General features: G+C 40.4%; 1 protein-coding gene across 1 annotated transcript in view; it reads right to left on the bottom strand.

Annotated features, from left to right (window-relative positions):
• The window catches only part of shtn1 (shootin 1), a 59,365-nt gene extending 40,513 nt beyond the window's left edge, over positions 1 to 18,852 (bottom strand). The window contains exons 1-4 of the mRNA XM_052027526.1: positions 18,387 to 18,852; positions 14,411 to 14,463; positions 11,143 to 11,203; positions 3,158 to 3,252 (exon numbers count right to left, since the gene is read on the bottom strand). Of these exons, the coding sequence (XP_051883486.1) occupies positions 3,158 to 3,252; positions 11,143 to 11,203; positions 14,411 to 14,463; positions 18,387 to 18,444 (267 nt within the window). The 5' untranslated portion in view covers positions 18,445 to 18,852. The remainder of the gene's footprint in view (positions 1 to 3,157; positions 3,253 to 11,142; positions 11,204 to 14,410; positions 14,464 to 18,386) is intronic.
• Positions 18,853 to 21,812: the final 2,960 nt, after the last annotated feature.

The raw sequence follows: 21,812 nt of genomic DNA, 5'->3' as shown, positions 1-21,812 counted from the left end.
TTATTATAATCAGTGGGTGAAGTCATTGCAAAAGGTTTGGACACTACTTGGAAGGCATGCCAGAGCATGCACAAGAGCATGGACATCCTGATTTTCATCTGGATATCTTGATGCTGGGATAAGGTGGACAAAAGGAGAGCTTTCTACTCAGAGTTCCAGGTTCAGGTGCTAGAAATTGCAATGGAGGTCAACATGAGGATTGAAGTCCAAGGACATGAATGTATTTCGGCAAGAAGTTAGTGATGTCATCGTCAGAGGATACAGCATCCAACCCTACCTCCTATCAACTGCAGCATTCGCCTCACAAACTATTCCAGGCAACAACCACTCACCTGACAACAGTCTCTATCAAACTATATTCCTATCTAACATCTATATACCTGAAAACCTCCTCACACATTCTGCACTGCAAGCCTTATGCAGCATATGAGTTTCCACAAATTATCAGCTGTTCAACTATGGCAGGAACATCACTGAGATCCATTGCAAGTCACGAACCTTCTCTTTCTTTTTGGGAAAAGATAATGCACAATGGGCCATGGGTTTCCCCAGGTGTTCCCTTAACTGGGAGCCAATGTGGATCAACAAGCATGAGGAGACTCAGTGCAAGCTGGGTAAGAGGCAACAGAGTATTGGATGATCTCAGACTTATGGAGAGCAGAACAAGGAGAGTACCTGGAAGGGAATTCGGATAGTTAGATCTACACATATCAAAGAAGACAGGTGAAGTTTTGGCAGCAGGTGAATCATGACACGGTCAGAATCAGGAAAAGTTGCAGAGATGGAAGCAGACATTCTTAGACAAGCCACAGACAGTGGACAGAAAGTCAATGGCATTTGGAATATGACAGCAAGCAGTGAACAGTCTGGTATACTTTCAGATGAATGAAATGAAATTGATCCACAGAAATCTATTAAAACACATCTGATTTAGTAATGTCTCTTAAAGGAAGGAAATCAGGGTCCCTGCTCACTCTAGCCCATGTGTGTCTGTGCCTCCACAGTATAGCCAGCTTACATCTACCCTCTAGAAAGGCTTAATATGCAACCTTCTTCAAGGGCAACAAATGAAGTGCTGGTGCAACTCTCTCCCCTCTATCTTTCAGTCCAGATGAAGGGCCTCAACCCGAATTATCGACTGTCCATTTCCCTCCACAGATGCTGCTCGACCCGCTGAGCTCCTCCAGCATTGTTTGTTGCTCCAGATTCCAGCATCTGGAGTCTCTTGTGTTTCCTTCTTCAAGGGCAAGAAGGGAATGGGCATTAATAGTTACCCTTGTCAAAAGCACACACATACTTAATTCTTAATGATATACCAAGACATAGGTGCTGTTAAACCATCTTTCTGGACCCAAGAAGCTTTAATTTCTGGTAGAAGATTATTATCCCCTCATAGTTTGTGAAATGTTTGAAAAGTTGTTAAAAATGCCATTTTACTTGCAGATTTGCTGAGTGCAATAATACTTAATTCTGATTGATTGCACAGTTTGCTGGATGGCATCACAACTGCTGGATAACACCAATCCCCTCAAAAGATTCCTGTGATTGCAAATCACCTTGGGAAGGTGGGGAATCCACATCACAAAGCCAGCCTAAAGGTAAGGACAGGTTTTTGAGATCACATGTGTGTCATCCCCTTGCTGCTGAGCAGAAAATCCAGGCAAAAATGTTTACTAAAAATATTCAGCATGAAATCCCAATGCATGACTTGGGAAGGATGAATAGTGTAGACAAAAATAAAGATTAAGTTAAACTTTCATCCATTCCTCAGCCTGTACCATCAAAGACACAATCTATACTAATGGTCAATCAAAATATTAACCTCCCTTTTCCTATTATATATGTTTTAATTCTTTGTAAATATGGTATTAATCAATTATCCACATGCAGCTTTAAGGAAGGTACTTCATATGCATTTTAGAGGAACCACATGCTTCATCGTATCTGGGAAATGATTTACAAACTACCAACCAATGTTCACTGCAGACATGCATCTCCCCTCAGAAGTTTACCTCATAACAAATAACCTTTGAAGAATGTAATAGGGATTTCCTTGCCTCTTCAAACTCCACCTCAAGAAGGATAATGCTTCTAAACAAAAAGTCAACAATACAACCCTTTGCAATACTAGAGTGAGGGCTAAGGATTGGAAAGAGGCAAAAATAACTAGTCAGAAAAAGTTGAAGAAAAAATTAGTTTCAGAATGAAAAACAGAAAGAAGTAGACATGGTTAAGTGAGAAAAACAATCACTTACTGAGCACAAGCCAAGGGTTTAAGTCCTTTTATTCTTATTATAATTGTTGTTGTAATTGATTGCTGATACAACGAAGCTATTTCTGAAAAGCTCAGTTGATTCATTACTGCAATACACGTGCCAAATATCATAATGTACAAGCTGAAAATTCATCAGTTCCAGGAGAAAAAGATTTCACTGATTCTGTCAAGACTCCATAGATTAAGCTCACAAAGGAACGGAGGCAGAGAATTAATCAATTTCCACATTTCATAAATTAATAGAATAAAATAAAAATCTAGATAAAAGAATTCATGCTAAAATATGAAGTTCCATTATCCAACTTAAGTTATTCAGTATAAGTGCACTTTGAAATTAGAGACTTCAATTTAGGTAACATGACGTTCATGTTAGTAGAGTTAATTAAGGAGAACATCATATTTTTTCAACAAACAGTCTGCTGGAGGAACTCAGTGGGTTGAGCAGCATCAGTGGCAGGAAGGGGTTCCTCCACAAGTTGTTTGTTGCTCCAAATCCCAGCATCTGCAGTCTCTTGTGCTGTCATATTTTTCAAGATAATTTTGGGAACTGAGCGAATAAATCAATTTAGAAATCCCCTACAACATTAATGTGCATTGTTAACAATCAGTATAAGGTTCCATTACTTCATCCATTTCTAACAGCAAAAGAAAACTAGAGTGTTTTAGAGATATTGCAAAATTTTTCACTATGTTTTTAACTGGCTAGTCTAAGTGAAGGTCTGAGAACATAGCATCACATATTGAGGATTAGCAAGTTGTGGTTAAATAACATTTGGCTTGAAATCAATTTTGAGAGGAAGTGAAATTAAAGAGATAGAAAATTCTCGCGCATAAGATTCTGCAACAAAATCAGTTCAAAACATAGTTGGATAACTGATATACCTTTGACGCAAATACTTCTGCAGTTTCACGGCAACTTTTCTCGATGTCAAGGTGGCTTTGAATTACGTCAACTTCATCAATCACCATTTGAGAAACTGCAAACAAAAACATTTACCTATTATCACTTCACTTACAGAAAACATTCAAATTACAGTGAGAAATTAACTTCTAAAAATATCTTTTATGAGCTTCAGTTCAAAGTATAAGGGAAAAAACTTTCCACAGCAAGAAATGGCTAGAAGGCATCTGTAACCTTTACATGTTCAGAGGTAATCATAAACTGCAGCAAGCACAGGCCACTGAATCCACTTAACTAATTAACAGATGCTGTCACAGAGAAAACATGAATCAACACTGTTATTACAAGTGGCACATTTGAGTGGCATCTAATTATGACTTGATGAGCTTGATACTCGCATTATAATCACTACCACAGCATCCCATCAGAGACTAAAAGCCTCTGATGGTGCTGACTTCCAGCAACTCCCCCTGAAACCTTCACAGTTTCTGGCAGTCTTCTTGGCAGGGCATCCTTCTCAGTTAATGGCACGTTAAGCATAATTACTGGTAGGCATTGTAAATAAACAGGATTGGAACCGAAATTGTACAAGTGCATAAGACAATCTGACACATTGAAAGTGGCAGGCTTAATTGAGAGTTTCTCTGACTGCTGGAGATCATTTATCAGCATTTCTCTTAGGACAGTGATTATAACTGTGGAGACGGGCAGCATAATGGTATCAGACAAATGTGAGCATTGCTGACAGTGTAGTGAATTAAATTGTATCTACTCTGTGAAACGCCTTGATGAAAAGTACAAATGCTTTGGTGGTCTTATCATTATAACACAATGATCATGTTGTCATCAACCTTGCCACCGTCAATTGAAAAGAAATGATTGTGTTGAGGCTTTCTATCGCTGACTGTGAATAGAACCAATTTTCAGAGATCTATGAAATCATGTAATTGGGTATAGAATGCAGCTGCTTCACATACAAACTGGCCTCAGTAAACAGGAGTTGCACACAATGTGTTCATGCCTAACTACAAATCAAAACTGCACAGAACCCAAGATAATTTAGAACTATAAAATAGCTGGAACTCAGATTGGAGAGTTGGAATTTGACCAATGTTGATTTTTTTTCAATCCAAGCTTAATTATAGGCCAAGGTCATTTCTTAATAACACTGTTCTTCCGAATTCTGCTCAGATCAACTTTAAGCCATTCACCTGTGTAATCCCAAGCCGAAGTCGGAAGAAAATACCTTCAAGACCACATTCAATTCCACTTAGGTGTCTATTGTTGTGGCTTCTCTGTAAACTGCCATATGAATTTTAAATGTATACAGCTATCTAGTTAATAAAGATGCAGTTCAATAATATTCTTAGACACAAGAGATTCTGCAGATGCTGGAATCTGGAGCAATACACACAGAATGTTGGAGGAACTTAACAGGTCAGGCATCAGATGCTGCTTGACCTGCTGAGTTCCTCCAGCATTTTGTATGTATTGCAATAATATTCCTAATTATTTTTGCTAATATCCTGAATTAATGAATGCAAGAGCTCAACTTGTTTGCTGTGCGAAATATTGGCAGACTATCCAGTCACCACCCAGACCACTCTGCTCTACCTCAGCATGTGGAGGGCCAGCAAGGTCAGCCCACTGCTTGCAGCTCAGGTGAGTTCAGGTGTGGGGACACTAGAGGTACTGATTTCAGTAGTGGGTCAGAGGAAGGAACCAGGCCAGCAAAACCAGATCCATTAAGTTTTGGATTTTTTTTTTCCGCTTAAGATATGCATTAATGGTAGATTTAAAATCTTCAAACTCCTGCAAGCTTCCCCCACTCCATCTTCCCCTCCATCCCGAGTCTTCTGGTTTGGCTTGTTATGAACTCCCCACTCCACCTATTTCCCCACTCGCCACCATGCCACCACTAACCCCTGCTTCTTCCACTACAGGTGACAACCTTGCTCCTTCCCCATATTCTACTCTCTCCTCAAATCTCTCCCAGTTAAAAAAAAACTTAAAAACATAACAATTAAGCTTTTCACTTTGGATCCTTTTTTTTTATTATATACACTGCTGTCTTTATCCATTTGTGAAGCACCTTACAATTTTATCCATTCAACATAGATTCATTCATAGAGTTATAACGCATGGAATCAGGCCCTTTGCCCATGCAATAACATTGCCTTCCTGAGCTATACACTCTTGCTCCAGATTCCAGCATCTGCAGAATTTCTTGTATCTCTGCCTTCCTGGGCTAATCCCATTTGCCTGTGTTTGGCCCATATCCATCTGAACCTTTCCTATCCCTGCATCTATTCAAATGTCTTATAGGTTGTGGTTGTCCCTGCCTCTACCACATCCTCTGGCAGCATGTTCCATATAATCACCAGCCTCTGTGTGAAAAACTTGCCCAAGGTCCTCTTTAAACCTTTCCCCTCTCACATTAAACCTATGCCTTTAGTTTTAAACTCCCCTACCCTGGGAGAAAGACTGTGACTATCGATCCTATCTGTGCCTCTCATACTTTTATAAACCCCCGTAAGGGCACCCCTCAGTCTCCTTCAATCCAGGGAAAATAGTTCCAGCCTGTCCAATCTCTCCTCATAACACAAGCCCTCCAGACCAAGCAACAGCCCTGTGAATCCTTTCTGCACCCTCTTCAGCTTAATCATTTCCTTCCTATAGCATAGTGACCAGAACTGCACACAATGCTCTAAGTGCGGCCTAACCAAAGACCTACACAACTGTAACATTATATCCCAACTCCTGTGCTCAATGCCTAGGCTGATGAAGGCAAACATACCATAAGCCCTCTTCACCACTCCATCTACCCATATTGCCACTTTCAGGGAACTATGTACTTGTACTCAGAGGTCTCACTGTTCAATAACACTCCTAAGGTCCCCACCTTTCACTGTGTATGTCCTGATCGAGTTTAACTTCCCAAAAATGTATCATTTTGCACTTGTACAAATTAAATTCCATCAGCCCCTTGTTCACTTTATCTTGATTGTAACCTTGGACAACTTTCTTCACTGTCCATTGTTAGATTTGACTGTTTTAAGTAGTTTTTTTTAAAACATGTATCGCGTTTAATACACCTCAAGTGGCTGTACAAGGAATGGCTGCTTCCTAGCTTATTGGTTCATCCATCAGGTGAATACATGTTTTCTCATTGGTTGGTTTTGCCACAAATACTGTATCTAATATGTTCCCTGATTGGACTATTGTTAGCTAATGAGTATCTTTTATCTCAGGTATAAAAGGTGTCATTTTTGTTAATCACTCTCTTGCTTATCTCCCTGTCTTGCCTCCATCTCTCTCCTGCTCTCCCCTGCCCCCGCACCCATATCCCCCCCTCCCCCCCGGTCCTAGCTCATCTTTAGTTGCTTTTGTCTCGACTCATCTCCCAGTAGTAAAGCTAGTGCCATGTGCTCTGTGACTGTTTCTTTGTTTTAAACTTTTCCAGCAAAACTTTGTGAAGCACCAACTTGTTTTCAACTCATTCTTGGACTTCTGAAAGGACCTGCGGATTTGAAAATAACCAGATCCGACACCACTATACCACCAATTTTAGTTGCTGAGCAATAGAACATGCTCCTCAATCTTCATCTTACTTTAGATTTAAGAATCATTCAGATAGAAACATGAATTGAACAAGGGTCCAGAACTCTATAGATCCCAACTAACCTCTGAAGTGTTCTCTATGCAACAAAAGTGATCTCTGTATTCCCACTTTCAATTTTGAGGTTGTATTAACTGGAGATGAAGCAGGCTGCTTGCCCAAGTGCAGGTTACAAAACCAGTAAAAGACCAGTTACATTCAATGTGATTTGGTCATGCAATATTGTATTGCACTATCCTTGACTTGGTATCCCCTGAACACAGAACAATACAGCACAGGAACAGGTCCTTTGGCCCACAATGTCTGTGCTGACCATGATGCCACTTTAAACTAATCCCACCTGCCTGCACACGGTCTATATCCCTCCATTCCCTGCCTGTTCATGTGCCTGCTTAAGTGCCTCTTAAATGTTGCTGCCGTATCTGCTTCCACCACCTCCCCTCACAGTGCGTTCCAGGCCCCTGGCACTCTCTGTGCCTCACAAATCTCCTTTAAACTTTCCCTCTCTCACCTTAGATATATGCCCGCTAATATTTGGCATTTCCACCTTGGGAAAAAGGCTCTGACTACTAAATCTATCCATACCTCTCATAAGTTTATATACTTCTATCACCCCTCAGCCACTCCAGAGAAAACAATCCGAGTTCGTCCAACCTCTCCCGAGAGCTAATACTCTCTAATCCAGGCAACATCCTGGTGAACCTCTCCTGCACCCTATCTAAAGCCTTCCTGTAATGCGGCAACCAGAGATGCACACAATACTCCAAATGTGACGTGACCAAAGTCTTTATACAACTGAAACATGACTTGCCAACTTTTATACTCTTTGCCCCAACCAATAAAGGCAAATATGCCATTCACTACCAACTTGGTTAAAGTTAGGGTACTTCCAAGAGGTAGGCATGATTAATCCTCTTAATATAGCACCCAACATGCTGCTGGAACCTGTGGGTTCTCTTTGTGCAGATCACTTACTGACTTTCTACAACACAAAACAAGGTCCATTGGCCCATTGGGTCCACACCAGCTACAAGCAGCACAATCCCATCAGTCACATCATCCCTCTCTTACTTCCCTGTGGGTTAATTTATAACAGGCGATTAAGCCACCTCATTGTTGGGACACAAGGTGAAAATGGACCACCCAATGGAAAACCAGGTGGTCAAAGGGGGAGCATGCACACTCCATAGTACCAGAGAATATAATCAGAATCTCTCTGAAGCTTTGAGCAAGCAGCATTATCTGCAGCACCATAGTTCATCTCAATTGATAAAACATCTTCATTTTGGTCCAATTTTCACTTCTGCTGTAAAACTCCAACATTCAGAAAGTATCTTTTATTTTCCTTCTTAAAAATACTTTACAATTTTCCTTTTGTGTTTTTTTAACCCAATCTGCATAAAATGGTCCTGTGTACTTTATGAAAGATACAACAAAATTAATCACCATTATCAGTGACACTTGGCAGGTCTATTATAAACCTTTTTAGGATATACAAAATGTGGAATTATATTGCAACTGAGACAAATGTATTGGAATCAACTTTGCTTGTAATACTGATGAGAGAAAAGGGGGTGGTTTGTTGAAATGGATTAAACTATTCATTTCTTTGTCACTACTGGGTCTAAATCCTGAAACTCCACCAACACCCACAATAGCACATTCACCAGAAAGACTACCACCTTCTCAAGGCAGTTAGAGTTGGGCAAAAAAAAAGTTGGCTTCGCTAGCAATGTCGCATCTCAATAAATTATATATTTTTTTAAATCGAACTATTTCAAGGTTACAAATTACTTGAAAAAGCAGTTCATTGATCTACACTCTTGAACTTTGACCATTGCTTCTGTATCACTCTGTTGGGTAAATTGTATAAGTGGTCCAGAATAATAAAACCACTGATATTTCAGCAGGGAAGGTTATTCAAGACATTGTCAAAACCTCATAAGGCTAAATATTTTTCAGCCTCATTAGATTCAGCAACTGAGAGAGATGATGTACATTGCCAGCATTTTTTGTTTCTTTTTTCAGCTTTCCTCCAGTATCTCTGCACGCCACTATGGTTGGTTGAAGGAAGGAAGTGAATGAAACCACTGTAGCCCTATAGCTTCCATAAAACCATAAGATATAGGAGATTCAGCCCAGAGTCTGCTCCGCCATTCAATTGTGGCTGATTTTTTTTCCTCAACCCCATTCCCCCACATGGTTTGGTGCGGCAATTCGAATATGCAGGAAGGTAAGAAGCTGCAGAGGGTAGCGGACTCTGCCTAACACATCACGGGCACATCCCTCCCCACCCTCTCCCCCCTCCACCCCCCCCACGCCCCCCACCCTCTCCCCCCCCACCCCCCCCACCCCCCCCGTCGGTAGTATCTTAGTAACTCAAGAAGGTAACGTCCATCAAAGATTGGTATTGGTATTGGTTTATTATTGCCACTTGTACCGAGGTACAGTGAAAAACTTGTCTTGCATACCGTTCATACAGATCAATTCATTACACAGTGCAGTTACATTGAGTTAGTACAGAGTGTATTGATGTAGTATAGGTAAGAAGAATAACAGTACAGAGTAAAGTGTCACAGCTACAGAGAAAGTGCAGTGGGATCCCCACCTCCCAGGCCATGCAATCTTCTTGCAGCTACCATTGGGCAGGAGGTACAGAAGCCTGAAGTCCCACACCACCAGGTTCAAGAACAGCTACTTCCCTTCAACCATTTGGTTCTTGAACCAAACGCCGAAACCCTAATCACTACAGTTTTCAACACTATGACCACTTAGATCATTTTGTACTAAAATGGACTTTGTGTGCAATTCATGTTTAATTTATGCTTTTCTTGTGAATGCTGCTTATATGATGCTATGTGCCTGTGATGTTGCTACACGTAAGTTTTTCATTGCACCTGTGCAGACATGCATATGACAATAAACTCGACTTTGACTTTGGCATTCCCTCCATAACCCTAAACCCCCTTACCTATCAATCTCTGCCTTAAATACGCCCAATGACTTGGCCACCACAGCCCTCTGTGGTAATGAATTCCACAGATTCACCATCCTCTGGCTGCAGAAATTCCTCCTCATCTCAGTTCTAAAGGGACATCCCCTTATTCTGAGGCTGTGACCTCAGATCCCAGACTCTCCCACTACTGGAAACATCCTCTCCACATCCACTCCATCCAAGCCTTTCAGTATCTAGCAGGTTTCAATGAGATTCCACCCTCATCCTTCTGAACTCCATCAAGGACAGGCCGAGAGCCATCAAATGCTCCCACATTAAGCCTTTCATTCCTGGGATCACTCTTGTGAATCTCCTCTGGACTCTTTCCAGGGCAAGCACATTTTTCCTTAGATACGGGGCCCAAAATTTCTCACAAATGCAGGCTGACTAATACCTTATAAAGTCCATAAATTGAACAGTTGTGGTCCCAACACTGATCCCTATGGAATTCCACTAGTCACTAGCAGCCATCCTGAAAAGGTCCCCTTTATTCCCACTCTCTGCCTTCTTACAATCAGCCAATCTTCTATCCATGCTAGTACCTTGCCTTTAACACCATGGCTCTTATCCTGTTTAGCAGCCTTGTGTGGGGCACCTTGTCAAAGGCCTTCTGAAAATCCAAATAAATAACATCTACCAACTCTCCTTTGTCTAACCTGCTTGTTATCTCCTCAAAGAATTCTAACAGATTTGTCAGGCAAGACCACTCTTAATGAAACTGCAATGACTTCACCCTATTTTATCATCTACGTCCAAATACTCTGAAATTTCATCCTTAATAATGGACTTTAAAACCTTACCAACCTCTGAAGTCAGGCTAACCGGCCTATAATTTCCTGTCTTTTGCCTCCCTCCCTTCTTAAACAGGGGCGTTTTATTTGTGATATGCCAGTCCTCTGGGACCCTCCCTGACTCCAGTGATTCTTGAAAGGTCACTACTAATGCCTCTAAAAGCTCTTCAGCTACCCATTGGGGTAGTAGTCCATCTGGTCCAGGTGATTTACCCACCTTTCAGCTTCCCCAACACCTTCTCCTTACAGGTGAGCCATTACACTCACCTCTGCAATTTCCAGCATATTACTGGTATCTTCCACTGTGAAGACTGATGCAAAGTACCTATTTGGTTCCTCCGCCATTTCTTTGTTCCCCATTACTACTTCCCCAGCATCACTTTCCAGCGATCCAATGTCCACTCTTGCTCTCTCTTACTCTTTCTGTAACTAAAAAAGACTTTTGCAATCTCCTTTCATATTATTGGGTACTTTACCCTCATATTTCATCTTTTCCCCCTTTATTGCTTTTGTAGCTGTCCTCTGTCAGTCTTAAAAAAAACAGATCAAATAGTGACTTACCTCTGTGGAGTTCTTTCACCTGTTGGATGGCATTATCTTTTTCTTCAATCAATCTTATATTCTGTGGATAAATATAAAATATAAGCAGAATAATATTAAGCACAAACACAAGATGTGATGTCCAATATCATCATTGATTCAGAATCCACCTGGACAGTGTTATTGGAACAATGTGAACCAAGTCCAAATCGGGAAATTCTCTGAGATCCAGCTTCATTAACCTGCTTTGGATGCAGTGATACTTTTGAACACGTTGGTGGGGCACATTTTATAAATGTTTCATATTGTGAAAATGCACAGACCCATCTGAAGGTGGGGAACCTCTCCCCTCCTCCCCTGCCATCCCCAGAAAGACAATGGAAAATGTGCTCACTGCATGTTTACATCAAACAATTGAAGAAGATAAAACATTCTATTTTATGGAATACATCAAGAAAGCCTGTTGCAAATTATCTACACGATCCCTGCCTGACATTTATAATACATTGATACATTATTACCTTTGTAATACCCAATCACAAAGGTTTTTCATAAAATCACACGGCTTTCATGAAGACATTATTACGTTGACTGAAAATCTACTGGATATTCAATTATTTTCAATTAAATAATTAAGCTGTGTCATACATGCAACATGTTAATGACAGTAAATAAACAGTAATTCACAGAACTATGAGAGGTTAATGAAAAAAAAATCTTACCAATAGCGTCACCAGTGATGTGCATCTGACTAACCAAAGGCAGTTCCTTATCCCGGTTCTATTTTCCATTTTATTGATATTGAAACAATTTAATCTGATATTTATATTAAAATTAAGCCAACACAATTTGCATTGCCTTAGTACCTGACAAGTGAAAACCTCATGTTTGCTTCCCAAAATAAAATTCAAAATTTTGCATAACAAAATATAATTGTACCATATCTAACTTTAAAGAACACAGTTTTCAGCAGCAAGCATTTCTATAAATGCCATTAAAATATAGAATTAAGAAGGAGCTGAAATATTGAGCGATAATTAGTCAATCTCTAGTGTTTCACACAAGGAGCTGAGGACAATTGAGTTATTCAGGTGAAGCAGCTTTAGAAAGAAAATAACTGGACACAAATGGAAAGGGAAAGTAAGGAGAAAGAAAGATGAAAAGGGAGTGATTGTGAGGAGAAAGGAAGAAAAGGAGATGATGAGAGTAGAAGGGCTGAGAGGAAATAGGACAGATTGAAGAGGAGAGGTAGGAACAAGGAAAGAATGGAAGAGGGAAAAGCAAGAAAGAAAAAAACTTGAGATGAGGGGAGCAGCATGAACAGGGAGATAATGAGAGGGAACAGATCAGGAAGAGTAGATAGGATGGAGGCAAAGGAAGAGATGGATGTGAAGGGGGGAATTAGGAGGCTGAGGGGAGATAAAAGATAGCAACCATAGGAGACACCAGATAGGGAATGAAAGGATGGAAGATGCTTTGATAACGCACATTGGCGGCTGATTGGATTCTCAAAGTCAGTTGTGATGACTCGTTGATGGGCCATTAACTAGCAAAATATAGTCAGTGGGGAGAGGAAATTACATTGGCTTATTCCTCTGTTGACCGATTAATGGATGGCAAATGTGAAATATGTCTGAAGGTAGTTGGTTATTGAGAAGACAGATGCAGGGAAGTGGTATAGGTGGGAGACAGTGGAGGAGACATTAAAGCTCACCACAAAGGACCAATCAGTTGGCCCTGTCAGAGTTACAAAAGCTGGAAGTAGAGGGCGGATACCCAAATGATCCAGCAGGACAGAGGAAAGAAATTGGTGTCACATTTGTATTGATTTGGATGAAAAACCATAAATGCAATGCTTATTTTTTAAAAACTATTTTATGTAATATTTTACAACACAAGCTACAATAAGTCAGAGTTTTGCATGTTCTCTCTCACCAGCTGTGTTTCCTTTGGGTGCCCATTTCCTCCCACATCCTAAAGACATGCTGGTTTTTTAGATTAATTGGCCACTGTAATTTGCCCCCTTATGTAGATTAATAGCAAGAAAAGATACAAATTGGAATTGATGGGAATATGAAACAGAATAAGTTGCAAAAGGTACAGGGAAATAAGGAGAGGGGGAAAGGGACCAATCAGATTGCGTCCTTGGGAACTAGCATCGAAGTGATGAGTCAAATGGCCCCTTTCTGTGTCATACAAGGGATAGGAATCCATCATTTCCATTACAAATACCTGGCGTGTCTTTTTGAGTGATCATAAAAGAACCAAAAGTTCTACTCCATATATTACAGCAATTTAGCTTAGAACGTGTCACCCATGCTGACTATTTGGAAGCTATTCTTCACAGGTGACACTGTGTTGCTCTACAGCTCACTTGATGAATTGTAAATCGTGATGAACAAGAACTCTGACACATACACCAACCGACATAGTAATCAGTACAAAGAAAATTGTTGATATATCACTGATCAACAGCTCATCTGAGATTCATGTCAATTATAAAACTCTGGACAACGTGAATTACTTCAACTCAACTCCTAACCACTCACTCAACCTTGAAAGGTAATGACGCAAAAATCAACAAAGTCCATCACTTTTGGCACATACCTCACACCTTTGGGTTGATAAGCTGCTAACTCTCTACACAAAGTTGTCCACCAGTCCATTTTTTCCCCTCAGTACTCTTCTTCTACAGCTTTAAAAGCTGGATCACGTACACCAAGCAGGAGGGGACAGAGGTTTTAATGTCTCAGAAAAACCTTGGAGTCACTCGAAACCAATAGCTCACCAGTAACAAGATTCAAAAGGTGTCCAGCCTGCAGCTTATGCTGGATGCTCACAGGCTTCATTCACTGGGACAGATGGAGCACAAGTCTCAATATTATCTGCCATTTACCCATCATATCTGTGCCTGCTGATCTAAACTAATTCCCAATTAAGCTAGTACCTCTATTTAAACATTATCGTTGTTGTTTTCAAATTCCTTCAAGCTTTTACCCCTCCCTATCTTTGAAAATTCCTCCAATTCCATTCCTTTAGTCAGGCTTTTCAAGCTTCCTGCTCCTTTAGCATCCATCCTTTCAGCTGCCAAGGATCTATTTTTCTTCCTTGATCTTGCTTCTGGAAACTTACCTCTTTGATCAAGTTTTTGGGACATCTCTCTAATATCTCCCTCCGTGACTTGGAGTTGATCTTTTCATTTAGAATTGGTGAAACTACTCAGAAACTATTTGCTTCTTTAAAGATTTACATCAACAGAAGTTGTTGCTTGTTATGGAAAACTACTCACATCTTCCTTTATCTTCTTGTTTTCTTTCAGAAGCTCTTCATATTCATCAATTGCTATACAAGAAAAAGGCATCTGATGTAAAAAGAGTCAGTACAATTCTTGAATATTACAAATCCATAAACAAGAGGCCATATCCCCGATTTTAAAATTCCAATTATATTTGGGTGTTTCCCCATAACATAAGAGCTGAGAGGCATAGCAAACCTAGAGCTGTACAAGATTACCGAGGTGGAAAATGGGAAGACTAAGCAAATTCTTCACATCATGGATGTATTATAAATACTTGGCCTAGTCAGTATAGGTCAGAAAACACAGAGGTGACAGGGGACTGAAACGTTGCACAGATGAATACATGAGCAGCAGGGTTTTAAATGGCTTCAAGTCAATGGAGGGCATAACAAGGGAGAACAGGTAATACTGCATTGAAATAGTTTAGAGTTAACCAAGATATGAATGCGGACTTCAGCAGCATAAGAACTACATTGAATCCAGTATCCTGTGGCATTACAGAGGTGGAAATGTGGTCCAAACTCATCCAGGAGTCAAACACAGTCCCAAGTTTGCAAATAGACCAGTCAAGTTCCAAATAGTTGTCAGAAAAAGGCAGCTTGTTTGATTGACATTCATCCACCATGTTAAGCCTTCCTTCCTTCCACTATCAGTGCACGGTGAATGCAGTGCACATCAGCTACAAGATCCATTACAGCAACTCATCAAAACTTTGACAGCTCCTCCCAAGATTCTAACCTCCCTTGCCTAGAAGGACAATGGCAGAAAGTGCATTGTAGTGCCACAACCTGCAAGTTATTCTCCAAGTTGCACATTAATCTGATTTGGATTTGTGCTGCCAATCCTTCATCATTGCTGGTTCAAAATAGTGGAACAGCATCATGTGAGTGCCTGCAACATGCAGACTGCAGCAGCTTAAGAATAATTATGGGCAACAAATGATGGCATCCACATTCCAAGAAAGAATAAAAAGAGACAAGATCTGTCACCTCCTTTCAACCCCGCTCCCCATAAATCCATGCTGATCCCTATGTGTGTTGCCTAGGAATTCTGGAAACTATCTTTCATTATTTCAACCCCACCACATTAGATTATCTTTTAGCTCTTTACATTAATACTTAGGTCTTGAATTTTTTAAGTTATTTTCCAATCATCCACTGCCAAGCCCATTTCCAATGATTCCCCAAAGACAAGATAGCGATTTTGCTTGCTATTTAAAAAAAACTAATTTCATGTCCTTCTGGGCCCTGTGTCATTTTCCTATTGTCAGCTAATTATTACCATTATAACATTTCAATATCTATCAGTGTTTCCTTTTTAAACTCTCTTGACCATTTTTTATAATTGGTTCAATTCATCCTGTTACTCAAAAGATTATGAACGAACATGAATCTCCAGGTCCTCCTAGTGTTGTTTATATTACAATATCCACCACCTTCAACAGGATTCCACCATTAGAGACATCTTCCCTTCTTTCTTCTCCCCTCCCCTTTGGGTTTTCCAAAGAAATGGTTCCATTTGTAACTGCCTGACCTGCTCATCCATCTCTACCATCCATTCCCCACCTAACGGCACTCTGTCATGCAACTGCAGGAGATGTAGTAATTGTCCTTTTACCTCTTCCCTTCCCACTACCCAGGAATCCAAACAGTCCTTCCAGATGAAACAACAGTTCACTCGCATTTCTTTTAATCTAATGTGCTGCATTTGGTTTTCTACATTGGAGAAACCAAACATGGATTGGGAGGTCACTTTGCAGAGCACCTGCCTTCAGTCCACAGCAGTATCCCCAAGCTTGCTGTTGCCTGTCACTTAAATTCTTCATCCCAGTCACACTTTGACTTCCTACACTTATTATAACGAGGCCCCACATAAGCTCAAGGAAACATACCTCATCTTCGATCAGGGGACATGGCAGCCTTCTCGATTCAATTAGAATTCTACAACTTCAGGTTGTTTGTATCAGAATTGGCTGGTTCTGCTGTAGGTTATCCACCTGTCACGTTGGCTCAGTTTTTCTCTCTCCATTAGTGTGACCTGCCAGGCATTTCCTACAGCTCTGCATTTTGCAGATTTTATCTTCCTTGTTTGGGTTCTGATTCCTAACTGGCCTCAATTCATAACTTTTAACATCCTTTGTTTGTGTTCTCTCTTCCTCCATCTGTCTCCCTCTCCTTCCTGTTTTCTCATCAACTAGATAACAGGAAGGAGAGAGAGAGAATGATATCTTATCCCCATGGCAACCCTGGCCTCACCACAGAGATATTCCCTTTGTCCTCTCCATAACTTAAAACTACCTTGCTTTCTCATTTTCCAGGTTCAGATAAAAGGTCTTTGACCCGAAATCTTAACAGTTTCTCATTCCAAAAATACTGTCTGACCCAAGTATTTCTAGTATTTTTGGTTTTACTTCAGCCTTCTAGCATTTGCAGTTTTTTTTATTTTCATTATTCATTTGATACTCCCTTCTGTTAAATATAGAGATAATAACCTACAAGTTACGTGATTATATAGGTTTTATCCACGTTGCTGCTCAGAGAAAAGAGTAATGTAAGTATTAGGGTAGATATATTATATAACTTTTTATAAGTTAAACCATAACAATAAATCTTCTACATTGGTGCATGGTGACATTTTACTCTGCTGTAAACTCCAACCCTTACAGTGTCAGAAAGATATTTCCATTTTCAGCATCTTTATTTGGGTGATCTAATGGAATTAGTGTGCAATCTTACTTCTGCTAAGAATGAGGTTAAGGATACAAAAACTCATTTCACTTAAAATCCCTTAAAGATGAACCACAGTGATCATCATACCATCAGCTTAAACTGGTCTCCAATCCAGGTCACAGACATGAAATTTAACTCACTATACATTTGCACATTCTCCCTGTGAATGCATGGGTTTCCCCATGTGTGTAGGTTTCTGTTCATGTCATGCCAGTATGTTAATTGGCTAGTGTAAGTTAACCCTTTGTGTAGGTAAGTGCCAAAGGGAATTGAAGGGGAACTGATGGGCTGCAGGGAAATAAAGGGGGAGGGAATGGAACTGATGGGATTGATCTTCTAGGAGTTGGCATGGATTCAATGGGTTGAATAGCCTCCTTCTGTGTCCATATCATCGAAATCTCCACATTTCAAGAACTAGTAAATGAATTCTCTAATCTTGCCAGATCCTATCTTAATATATCTTTGATATATTATATTACTTACAATAATAGGTCAGCTGTGTGCCATTAAACCACACTGAAATAAGATACAACTACACCGGCTAACAGGCTACGTTTGTTCATTGTCTAAATATTTAAAGTGACAGCCTCAGGAGAGTGTTCTATCTATTTTTTTTAGAAAGTACTTTTGATAAACCATTTACGCTTGGACCACTTTGGGGGATTCCATCTGTATAAAACATTGAGAAACTCTTTGTTATTACCTATAATTAACAAGCTACTGAAATTGCCCAACTTGGACCTTGACACGATCGTAAAGTTATCTTGAGTCGGAGAGTTAGACCGCAGTAAGTGATATTTACGACACAAATTCGTCAACGAATCCACGTTTAGTAATAAAGCACATCCAAAAATCTAGCAAAACAAAAATCTGAAGGTGCCGCACACATCTGCAATGAGGCATTCAAATAAAATCACATTAAAGGCCTGTTTATTTCATAGATGCACTCTTCCCTCCCCGCATTTTTTGTTGAATACAGCTGTTCTTACTACTTCCATGTAACCTACAAGCACTCAGTTGCCAGCCACTGATTGACTGGTAGAATTCGACGAAGGTTCAGATTTTTTACATGTTCCTACCAAAGTCTACATTGTTTCCCTCCCTAACTTTTCACCCAGTTGCCCAAACTTTCGAAATGCCTTCGACTGATTGTCTTTTGCAGTACTTTAAGGTAAGAAGTCCCTTGCGGGCTCTAAGGGTTAAAAGTGAAATACAATCTCTTTAACACAAGCACGCACCTTGTTTCGACAAGTCCTTGAGGGTTTTGATCTGTTGTTCTTCTTCTGAAGTGGCCATATTCGAGAACCATTCAAGTTCTGGGATCCACCTGTTAGCAGCAAGACGGCCGATCACAGGGTGAGCCCGTGGCTGATGGCGCTCCGGGTATAACTGACGAGACCTGGTTTATTGCAAGCACGCAGTAAGGAACGTATCCTCAATACCAAGCCGGAAGAAATGGGGAACAAATCATTGTTCTATGTAGAGGAACTAGGTCGGCCCATTACATAAGTTATGATTATTTTAAAAAATTGTTTTAACAACCATAAATGTGTTTCTGCTTCGGAGGCAAAAGGTGAGACATATATCTAACCGTTTGTTCCTCTTTTTGGCCTTGTGAAGATATCTCTCTTGCGAAACAAAACTGATTCTGAGCACAGTTTCTGTAGTTGTCTCAGTATTGTGTAGTTATGAACTGGTAGCAACAAACATATGATCGATGAAAGTCAACATATGACTTAAGCACCAGTAATTTGCATATTTAATCAGGAAATAAAACACAGACTTCAAAGCTGTTGTAAGGTCAGGCCCTTATCAGCAGGGGCATTGAATATAGAAGTCGGGAAGTCACCTTGCAGCTGTAGAAAACATCGGTTAGGGTACATTTGGAGTATTGCGTGCAGTTCTGGTTGCCATATTCCAGAAAGGATGTGAAGGCTTTGAAGAGGTTCACCAGGATGTTGCCTGAAATAGAGAGTATTAGCTATAGGGAGAGATTGGACAAATTTGGATCGTTCTCTCTAGGGTGTTGGAGGCTGAGGGGGTGACTTGATAGAAGTATATAAAATTATGAGAGGCATAGATAAGGCAAATAGAGTCTTTTTCCCAGGGTGGAAATGTCAAATACTAGAGGTATAAGGGGAGAAGGAGATAAAATATCTCCTTCTCCCCTTATGCCTCTAGTATTTCCTTTAAAATATCTGTGAGGCACAGAGAGTAGTAGGTGCTTGGAACACGTTGTGGGGTTGGGGGTGGTGATGGAAGCAGAACAATAGCAACATTTGAGAGGCATTTAGACGGACACCTGACCAGGCAGGGAATGGAGGGATATCGACCATATGCAGGCAGATGGAATTAGTTTAAATTGGCATCATGGCTGGCATAGAAAAGGCCTGTTCTGTTCCTGTTCTGTACAGTTCTCTGTTCAAAGCATACAAAGTCAAAAGTATTGCTGAATGTTCCATGAGGATATTACAGCATTGGAAACAGTTCAGAGAATTTCTACTAGACTAATATCTGGAATAGGCAGGTTGTTTAATGAGGAAGAGCTAGACAAACTGTGTTTTGTAAAAGAGAAGGGGCTAGAGTAAGGTAAAAGGGATCTTAATGGGATGGAAGTGAGAGGAGGTTTCACCTTTTGGAAGAATCTAGAACTTGGAGTCACTGTTTGAAAATAAAGGATTACCCATTTAAGACAGATGTAGAGAATTTTTTTTTCTCCTTCTCTCAGATGGCTCTGAGCCTTCAGAACTCTTCTTCAAAGGTCAGTGGAAGCAGTGCCTTTGAATATTTTTGAGGCAAGAGGAGATAGATTCTTGATGAGCAAGGAGTGAAAGATTATCACAGGTAAACGGGAATGTGGAGTTGAGCTACAGTCTGATCAGCCATGATCTTGTTGAATGGTATTGCAGCTTGTGAAGCCAAAATGCCTATTCATGCTCCTAATCCACATGTTCATATTATAAGTCCATCTATGGTCTGCAGGTGATAGTCAGTCAGAGGCTGGTGTCAATGTTACACTTCATGTTTCCTTGAGAATATTATGGCACCTTCAATGCAGCAGAATGTCATTAGACACAGTGCAGGAGCTCTTGCCAAACCACATAAGGAGCTATGAGAACACCTAACAAAAGCTTGAACCAAGAGATAACATTTTAAGGAATAACTTAAAGGACATGTTAGTGGAGGGAATCTCAGAACTTTTGAGTTGTGAAACTGCTGCATTCAATGGTGGATCAAATACATTTTGGGAATGATTAAGAGGCCACAACTAAGAAGAGCAGAGTTATGAGCTGAAGGAGATTAGAGATAGGAAAGAGTAAGGTAGCTGGGTGATTTGGAAGGAAGGATGAGTATTTTAAAATCAAAGCATTGCTAAACAAGGAAGCAATAGGACAGTTACTCTGTTGCTCTAAAATAACAAGTCACCAGTCCATGAGCCAGGCTGGTCCTGGGTGTAGGTTTCCACTGGAAGGCTTGTTCGCATTACTTCGGTGTATAGTGTGTGTGTGTGTTTGGTGGGGGGGGGGGCGGAAATGGAGTTGTAGGGTTGGGGCTGACCTAACATTGTCAGTCTGACTTTGGTTCCACATTGACCCACATCAGCTGTTTGAGTGTCTTTGACATTCACCGAGCAATACCAAATAATTTATCTTAATGCTGGAAAAAAAAACTCATGCATTAAAACTTAAAAATATTGAAACTGATATTAAAAATGTGTTTTTTCCTGGCATTTATTTGAACGGGGACAGCTGTGCTTGTAAACTACAGGCAGGTGTGGAAGATGCTGCCGTTGGCTTAGGCTCAAATCATTGCTAAGAACTGGGACTTCTACTTCCGTGCCAGGTAAATCCCAGTATAAGTGCTGAGTTAGTGTGGAAGAGCCATTGAATCAGTAAGTCTGGGATATGGGTGGATGAGATTTGGTGTGAGTTTGGACATGAGCATCAGAGATTTGGAATGACTTGGCTTTACAGAGGGTAAAATGAGGGAAGATGGCCAGGAAGGTTTTGGAATAGTCAAGTCCTAGGTAACAATGGCATGAATGGGGGTTTCAACCTACTGGCAGTAATAGTGGCAAATTCAGTCAATGCAATGGAAATTGGCAGAGACAAGCAGATATGGTCAGAAATGTATTTCAGTGCTTAATGTGACCCCAAGCTTGCAAGCAATATAGTCTAGTTTCAGAATTGTGTTTATTATCACTGATATATGTTGTGAAATTTGTTGTTTTGTGGAAGCAGTACAGTGTAAGATGTATTCATAAAAATTACTATAAGTTATAAAAATAAACAAATAGTGCAGAAGATGAATAACAAGGTAGTGCTCAGGGGTTCATGGACTGTTCAGAAATCTGATGGCGGAGGGGAAGAAGCTGTTCCTGAAACATTAAGTGTGGGTCTTCAGGCTTCTGTACCTCCTCCCAGATGGTAGTAATGTGAAGAGGGCATGTCCTGGGTGGTGAGGGTCCTTAATGATGGATGCCATCTTCTTGAGGCACTACCTCTTGAAGATGTCCTCGATGGTGGGGAGGTTTATACCCTTGATGGAGCTGGCTATGATCCTTTGCAGCTTCCTTCGATCCTGTGCATTGGAGCCTCTATACTTAGGTGGTGATGCAACTACTGCCATGACAGTAGCTGAGAAGAGTCGTGAAATCAATATTT

The sequence above is a fragment of the Pristis pectinata genome, chromosome 12, assembly GCF_009764475.1.
Source record: "Pristis pectinata isolate sPriPec2 chromosome 12, sPriPec2.1.pri, whole genome shotgun sequence".
In the NCBI taxonomy this organism is placed as follows: domain Eukaryota; kingdom Metazoa; phylum Chordata; class Chondrichthyes; order Rhinopristiformes; family Pristidae; genus Pristis; species Pristis pectinata.
This window is presented reverse-complemented; position numbering and strand designations above follow the sequence as displayed.